This window comes from Vespula pensylvanica, chromosome 17 (genome assembly GCF_014466175.1).
Source record: "Vespula pensylvanica isolate Volc-1 chromosome 17, ASM1446617v1, whole genome shotgun sequence".
Taxonomy (NCBI): domain Eukaryota; kingdom Metazoa; phylum Arthropoda; class Insecta; order Hymenoptera; family Vespidae; genus Vespula; species Vespula pensylvanica.
In genome coordinates, this window is record NC_057701.1 from 2,771,546 (window position 1) to 2,780,769 (window position 9,224).

At 29.9% G+C, this 9,224-nt stretch overlaps 1 protein-coding gene across 6 annotated transcripts in view; it reads right to left on the minus strand.

Moving 5' to 3' along the window:
• Positions 1-2,637: 2,637 nt before the first annotated feature.
• Positions 2,638-9,224, minus strand: part of LOC122635167 (arfGAP with SH3 domain, ANK repeat and PH domain-containing protein) — a 26,438-nt gene continuing 19,851 nt past the window's right edge. For 4 of the 6 annotated variants that reach the window (XM_043825049.1, XM_043825045.1, XM_043825051.1 and 1 more), the window contains 2 exons: positions 8,681-8,749; positions 2,638-7,206 (listed from right to left, as the gene is read on the minus strand). In XM_043825049.1, the coding sequence (XP_043680984.1) occupies positions 6,991-7,206; positions 8,681-8,749 (285 nt within the window). In that variant the 3' untranslated portion in view covers positions 2,638-6,990. Of the gene's footprint in view, positions 7,207-7,512; positions 7,945-8,680; positions 8,750-9,224 lie in introns of those variants that run through there. The other 2 variants (XM_043825047.1, XM_043825050.1) reach the window with 2 other exon arrangements.

The window sequence follows — 9,224 nt, forward strand, 5'->3', positions numbered from 1 at the left end:
GAGAGAGAGAGAGAGAGAGAGAGAGAGAGAGAGAGAGAGAGAGAGAGGTTTTTATTGCTATTAAGAATGAAAATAATGGTCGCCATCGTCTTTTTTCCCCTTTCTTTTTTCTTCCCCCTTTCTAATCATATATAGAAAAAGAGAAAGAGAAAGAAAAAGAAAAAACTCATTGTACTTATTGTGATAGTTGCTGTAACGTGATAACAATGACGGACATTTGGCTTTAATTTTTTATCCTCCACTGCACTGGTGGCACTTGACGAAAAGAAAAGAAAGGAACATTAAATTAAATTAAATTAAATTAAATTAAATTAAATTAAATTAAATTAAATTAAATTAGATAATTATCGTACGAATTTGAACAATTTAATTGTAAGGGAAAAAAAGAAAGAAAGAAAGAAAAAAGAAACCCGCACGAGAGAGAAAGAGTGAGAAGCAGAAATTAGACATATACATTATTCTGTTGTAAATGGAATAATGATGAAAAGAAGAGAGAGAGAGAGAGAGAGAGAGAGAGAGAGAGAGAGAGAGAGAGAGAAAAAATATGATAACAAAATGGCGACCAATTACGCATTATTATTATTATTACTATTATTATTATTATTATTATCATCATTATTATTATTACTATTATTTTATTATTATTATTCTTATGGGCACCCTTACATATACATACATATATACATACACACAGATGTAAACACAAAATTTAAATTTCCTGCGTAAATGCAAAGTAGCCGTTCTTCTCTTTTTCTTCTTCTTTTTTTTTCTATATATATATATATATATTTTTTTTTTTTTTGCTTTTTTCTTTTCGGCGCATCAACTTAAGCCGACATTTCTTTTTGACGCGTGAAACTTTTAAAAGCGTATGATTTTCTCGAATGCGTTAGATTTTTATGCACGTGATTTTTTTTTTCTTTCTTTTTTTTGCTCTTGTTTTGCTTTCTTTTTTCTTTTTATATTTTATTTGTTCTTTCGTTCGTTCGTTCGTTCGTTCGTTCGTTCGTTCGTTCGTTCGTTCGATCAAACCCATTGAGGATATCTCATTATCTCGACAATGAAATGAATAGTAAAAAAAAGTAAAACAAAAATCTTGTGCATAAAAGTAGGTTTTATTTAGAAATTTAGAAAAAATGAAAGGGAAGAGAAAGAAAAGAAAAAGAGAAAAGATAAAAGAAAAGGAAGAAAGGAACTAACCTTGTGCGTAATAGCGGCCTTGATAATTTTCCTCATATGCCGTAAAAAAAAAAAAAAAAAAAAAAAAAAAGAAAAGAAAAGAAAGAAAAAAAAAGAAGCCAAACAGACAAATCGATAACAAGAAGAAACGAGAATAAAATGAAAAGAACACGGAAAAAATCGGCAAGATAAAAATGTATCTCTGTCTTTCAAAGAGATCTAAGAATTGTAAAAAAAAATTGTCTCTTCCGCCCGCGCAGAAATGCATATTCGGATTTTATATATTCTCTACTAGAAAAAATTAAATTGTAGATTTTATATATATATATATATATATATATATATACACATATACATATATATATATATATGTGTGATATAATATAATATAATATAAATGAACGAAATTATTTTATTGTTTATATATGTATATTATTTTTCTTTCTTTTTTTCTTTTTTCTTTCTTTTCTCTCTCAAAGTTAAGAAATAATTCGGCATTAATGTGTATATTCGACATTCTATAGATCGAAAACGGCTAAAACGAATTTTTTTATCAATAATGACAGCACCCATATAAAAATAAAAATGGGGACGCGTTCGTGTAACGATAACGACGACGACTTGCTGCGTTTGCGAATAATAATAAGAAAAGCAAATTGATATTGCGAAATGATAAGAAATAGGGAAAAAATAGAGAAATAAATAAAGAGAAGGAGGATTTTCGAAGGATAAAAAAAAAACGAAGGGAAATGAAAACGTACGTAAGCGAATTAAAAAAAAAAAGAGAAAATCGAAAAAGAAAAAAAAAGAAGAAAACAGAAAAAACGCATTGCTGTGCACAGATACGAGACCGATGGATAATTATTTTCACCTGGTTTGACTTTGTAGTCTATCGTAGCGAGATATTTGGTGATCGTCCTTGTTGCAAAACGATTCTTCTAGTACCTAGGATAATAAAATGAGATGTATCTTTTTTCGATTGCCAAGAGTGCTAGCTGAAACGTTTTTTAGTCACATAAGCTGGGCAACTTGTAAAAATGCAATTTTTGTACTGTTATAAAAAAATGAAGAAAAAAAAAATAATAATAATTAAACAGACGAAGGTACACTGACGTTGTAGCATGAAGAGCATTTTTCAATAAAAGATTTTTCATACGCAGAACGTGACCTTGAAAATAAATTTAAAGAAAAAGAAAAAAATAAATTATTTTCCCTTCTACTTACACATCCTTAAACACACACACACACACACACACACACACACACACACACACACACACACACACACACAAGGAAATACTTTGATAATAAAAAATAAAACGAAGTTATTATCCCTTCGATAAAATCATTAAAAGTATAGAGAAAAATTAAAGTAATAAATTTGTATTTATTAAATATTTTTCATTATTGTTTTTAACATCGACAAAGTATGTTCAGGAAGTAATAATTAATAACAAGTAAGATTTTGCAGCTTTCTAAATAGCGTTTATTTTTCTTCCATTTGAATCCGCACGCGACTTAAAGACATTGTGCACAATTTCAATGGTGAAGAAGTTTACAAGTGGGATATCGATATATTGTCTTTCGTGTGAGTTGTTTTTTTATTTTATATATATATATATATATATACACACATATATATATATATATATGGCTTGGCCAAATATCTGCAGATCGGTGATGGTTAATTACAAATTACTAGTTGAATATATACTTTGATATTTTACCGATTCAATTTCACGACTTCAAGAATATATCGAAATCATACGATGTGTAACAGATTTTTTTTTAATTTTAGAACTCTATGCTTATTATTTCTCTCCCTTTATTACCGATCTATCTTTATAAATTTATTTTCACGAATATTCTATTATATATAGTTATCTACTTTACCGACAGAAAGTGTATCGTCAATTATCATCGGTTGATAAGTTACCGATAAACGGTATAATGTAGTCACGTAATCATTTTTTAAATAGCTTTCAGTCACGTGATTTTTTTCTTAATAGTTCAAAGAAAAAATGATTATAGTGATTTTCGTTACATCCCTACTGCAAATATTCGACGTCATTTGATACTAATGCATACGAATTCTTTCGGTATATTAATAATATGTTTTTTTATGACGATCGAATAAAAGTCTTGTCTTTTTCAAAGACCAGAAATTAAAGTTCTGATGCGTTATACAGACGTTTGACAACACATCAGTAAGTAACTATTGTTATCGCGGGATTCGTGTATTTTTATTATTATTATTTTTTCCCCGTATCTAATACGCATACGAATTACAATGAAAGTCTTATCTCATAATGTCGTACGAAATAATTCGAAAAATCCTTCTTTACTCCCTACATTCTTTTCTCCTCTCTTCTTCCTTTTTATTTTTTATTGTTCTCTCTCTCTCTCTCTCTCTCTCTCTCTCTCTCTCTCTCTTTCTCTCTCTGTTTCTACTTTTTCTTCTTCTCCTTCTTTCTTTTATTCCTTATGCATCGTCGATTTTTCACGATTTATAAGGCGCTACAAAATAATAATAAATACTTATGGTCTAAGAATTCATGTGTTTGTGTAAATATTTTCTATATGAGCGTGTTTTCGAAATGCCAAAGATGAGAAATGAGTCTCCTTCCAATTGCCATAATTAACAGACATTGTATCTGTGTACTTAATCCTATTATAATAATTAAGTGAATTTCTTTATTATATATATATATATATATATATATATATATATATATATCATAAATTATAAACATCGATTATTTCTTTCTATCTCATTCTTTCACATTTTCTCTCCCTTTACATATCTCTCTCTCTCTCTCTCTCTCTCTCTCTCTCTCTCTCTCTCTCTCTCTCTCTCTCTCTCACTCTCTCTCTTTCTCTCTTAGTCCCACAAAAAGAACATTCACACATCTCTCCATCATTCTCTATACATACATATATACACAAAAATATGCGTGCTACACATTAATCCCTTAGTTTAAAGGTTTTCCCGACAAACTAACAATGGCATGTTACGTACGTGAATTTTTATTGTGTCACGTACACAAAATATGCGACGTAAAAATCCAAAATGCCAAAAGACAACGTAACCGTGAAAAGTGAAAGACAAATTTTCTTTTCTTTTCTTTTTTTCTTTTATTATTATTATTTTTTTTTTCTTCATTTTCATTTTCATTTTCATATGCGTTCAATGTATTTACGTTATAAATTAAATATGCTAATAAGACATAAAAAAAAGGAATACAATTCAAACGCGATATCGGATAAGAAGAAACGTATAAAAAAAAGACGCGAAATTTGAATTTCCGCATCGACTCTCCGAAACGTTTTTTCTTCTTTTTTTCTTGCAAGATTCTCGCACCGTTTTTAAACTTTTTTCCATGGTTTCTCTTTGGTTATGTATTTATTCACATGTATATAGAATACTATAAATTCGAATTTTCAACATACGTCGTCATTCTTCCTACGCCGTGCGACGTAATCTTAAAATAAGCTAAAACGAGAAAATCGATTTTGAATTCTTCGTCTTCGATTTTCCAAAGTTAATCTCGTGAAAATCGATGTCAAAGAATTTGCTAATATTATCTCGTAAGACTTTTAACCAATATATCTTTCTCTATATATATAATATTTCTATGTGTGTATATATATATATATACACACACATTATATTGTGTTATTATATATATATATATATACAATCCATTATTGAGAGCTGTTTTACTAGCACATAATATGGCATTAAAAAAATTTACACGTACTCGTAACACGTCATCTTTAAGTCGATTGTATATGTGTATCTGTATATGTTTGTATGTGTGCGTGTGTATTTATATATATTAATACAATACTCGTAATATCCATGCAATATTTTAATTTATCGTTTTTATACTTAAACAGGATGGAGTTTTTATAATAGTAGACCTATTATCTTCATTTTTTTATATATACTTACGTGAGTATCTACATACACACGCATATATATATATATAGATATATATATGTACACATCTATAGAATTCCAGTAATCATCCGTTACCCTTTTGTTCTCTTTACCCTTTTTGTGCCATTTCACACGAGCACATTTATGGCATTTAATGTATTTTTTCTTCCCCTTTTTTTTTTTCATTGGCAGTATGGAACAAATATCTTTCTATATATGCATACCTGTACGTATGTGTATATGTGTGTGTATGCCAGATTAGGAGTACATACAACATTGTGTTATTGTTGTTAATGTTATTGTTGGTATATATACGTAACATCGAGAAATATAACCTCATTTTTTACATACATCGTCTATGCAGATGCAGTTTCTTCGTGGCGTCACGAAAATAACGGTAACCTCACTTTTTATTTTTCTCTTTATACACGTCGTTCGTGTAAATTCGATTTTCTTCGTGACGTCACGAAGCAACGATAATCTCATTTTCTTAATTACGCATATCATTCGTGTAGATTTGATTTTCTTCGGCTTCTTCGTGACCTCACGATGACAACGATACATACGTCGTGAATATGGTTTTTATTCATACGAAAAAGATCGAAATAGTTGGAAATTTTTTTTCTCTTTGCATTGTTTTGTTCGCCATTTCATGTTTTCTTGTGTCACGATCATTTACGTTTGACTCAATTATCGTAATCTCCCCGTCTCTTTTGGTGATGATTAATGAACATATGTTCATATACGTATTCGCTTTTATAATGTATGTGTATGTGCGTACGCTGTGTATGTGTGTATGTTTGTATGTATATGTGCGAGCGTGTATGTGTGTGTACTCTAACGATTTACAATGAAATATACGATATCACATTTTGGTAACGGCTTAGAACCAAGCAACTATCCGTTTTCAGCGGATTCGTTTATTAAGCACATCGAAATATCCTTTTCGTGTATTTCATACCCCGATAGGTTACTTCGATTTTTGATTTCTTTTCTTTTCTTCTTTTACTTTCTTTCTTTCTTTTCTTTTATCTCTCTCTCTCTCTCTCTCTCTCTCTCTCTCTCTCTCTCTCTCTCTCTCTCTCTCTCTCTCTCTCTCTCTTTCTCTTTTTCATTTTTCTTTCTTTTCATTTTTTTTTTTATGGAACATCCTTACTGTTCGAATACTCGATCAATATTCGCTTCATTAAAATTGTTTCGAGTAATCACGATCCATCCATATATCTCTTTATCAAACATCTTTGACATTTAAAAGAAGAAACGATTCGACATTTTCCCTGCCAATTTTCCAAATCACTTTCATTTCTTCTTTTTTCATTTTCTTTTATCTTTTTTTTGCTTTTTTTTCTTTTCTTGTTTTTAATAAAAAAAGTTGATTCGTGATTGTCGTTCGAAACGTTGAACGTTAACATCCATAATTCTGCACGATACGAAACGGAACGGAACGGAACGGAACAGAACGGAACGAAAATAAAATGAAGAAAAAGAAAAGAAAAAGAAATAAAAACAAAACAAAAAAAAAAATAAGGAACAATTCCCGTTCGACTCCGAAGGAATTAACAAAAATTAAAAAAAAAAAAAAAGAAAATAATACGGTCTCCCGAAGAGCCAACCTAAGATTACTTATAACTTTTTTTTCTTTGCACGTTAACCTCCAAAAAAAATAAAATAAAATAAAATAAAATAAAATAAAATAAAACAAAATATTTTTAATAAATTAAGGATTCACGTTCTCTACGTCGATTCCTTTTTCTTCGTCTCCTTCAATCCTTCTGTTTTCTCAGCCAATTTCTTCTTCCAAGGCTGGCGATGCTTACCGAACTTGCCGTACTCGAGACACTTGCCAACGAGTTCAGGCTTACCGAATGTTAATCTTGCAGCATGTGAACGAAGCTTATCGGGAACATCCCTCTCCTTTCAGGTGCTCTTTCCAATGCACCTTCCATCCAATTGTCGTCGTCGGTTTGTTCGTTCGTTACGATTATAACCTCACCCTCACGGAATGATAACTCGTCCTCGTTATCAGCCTCGCAATCGTATAGCGCTCGACATCGTCGAAAACCGTTCAAGGTCGATGACGTTGGCTATGGTGGGAGGAAGTGATGGAAAAGAGAAAAGACAAGAAAAAAAATGGATACTCTCTTGATAAGAAGTAGTAACGTCGAGAGAACTTTTGGATTATGTTATTTAGGACATTCTTTTTTCTTTTTTCTTTTTTTTTTTTTTTTGCTTTTCTTGTGAGAAGTAATTTGTGGTTACTTTGTTATTATTGTTTAAAGATAAATTAAAAACAAACAAAGAAATATTGAAATTAGAAGAAATCAGCGATGGCTTTGTTTTTGAAAAAAAAAAAAAAAAAAAAAAGAAAGAAAGAAAAGAAAAGAGAGATTAGAGCTTACGATCAATTTTTAAGGTTAGGATTGATTGAATATTTAGCAGAAAAAATGAATGAAATTTTTCTTTTCGTCTCATCGCTGATTATATCAGAAGCAGGCTCGATTAAATTTCACAAACAGAGCGCAGATTGACAGCGAGCCATCGAAGGCAGCAACGTGAAAAATACTTCTCATAGAATAAATAAAGAAATTGGAAATTCTAGACGATGATGCTTTTTATATGAATTTCAATTTTATAAGATCTAGAATTTCCAATTTGTTTTCTTTTTTTTTTTTTTATTTTCCAAGACTTCATACCATGCTAGTTAACTGTAATTTGTCTTTAGGCTTTTAACGACTCGATTGGTTTCTTCTATCAGTTGAGAAGATAATGTTGATTTTGAAGATAAATTGAGGTTATGTGTGAGAGAGTGCAATCGGGTGCTACTGCCAAGGTTAACAAAAAAAGAATAAAAAATAAAAAAATAATAAAAAAAAAAAAATTAAAAAAAAAAGACAATGAATTCGAAAAGATTCCTCATGCAAGATTAGAAAATTAAATCATATTCTGACTACGAAAAATGTCCTGTTAAATAATTTTAATATCTCAATAACGAATCTAATTTTTATGATTACTTGCAGGAATGCTATTGATAGCACACACGCATAAGCGAACTCAAATTATGTGATTTTATTTATTATTATCTTTTTCTTTCTTTCTTTTTTCTTTTTTTTTTTTTTTTTTTTTTTTTAATGCAATGTGTTAAAATGTATCCTCAAGATCGAAGGACTTTGATCTAGAGACTCTTTGAGCAAGATTATTCATTGAACTTTTAGCTGAAAATTTTTTAATACGAATATAAAGATAATAATGAAGAGAATTATTTCAAAGCTACCATGTTATATCTTTACGGATGGAAATACGAGCAGCACGAACTGATCATGCAAAACGTTACTACACTTGAAATAATACTTTAGATAGTATTATTTATCGTAAGAAACAATATGAGAAGATAAATAATCTGTAGTTTCAGATTCTATCCTTTAAACGACATTCATTGTAATTATATGAAAGATGGAACGTATACGATTTAAATAGAAATGATCTAATATCTACTTGGAGTATTAGAAATTGAAAAGTTTCAAGTGTAGCACGTTGTAACGTCGTACGTCAATTGTTTACCAGATTTAGATTTGAGAGCAAAGATGAAGGCTCCTCGGCGTAGCTCTCTAGCCTGGATCGGTCCCTTCGCTGTGCCAACAATGGTTAATGACAAACCATAAAGCATTGACTTCGAAATGCATGCACTGCCTATGTATCCATTTTTCAAAAGTGATTTCTATTTATGTATCATTGACTTTTTACATAAACCAAATGGATATACGAGAGATTGTCTTTTACGAATGGCCTAAACATCATCACGAATTTTATTCTACGTTAACGATATTGGTATTATCGACCGTTAAAAAAAAAAAAAAAAAAAAAGTAAATAAATAAATAAATTGTTGCTGTTGTTTTGTTATTGGTAAAAACAAACAAGCAGATCGCATGATAAATCGATGCGTGTATTTTAATTAAAGAACGTGATAAAAAAAGCTAGATATATTTGTGAATGACTAATTTACTTAGTTTATTTCCTTAATCGTGTTTTGATATAAAAAGCCAGCATATTAGAGATTTATGCGGGCGGGTAACGTGCGAGCATTATGATTGAATACGATAAAAA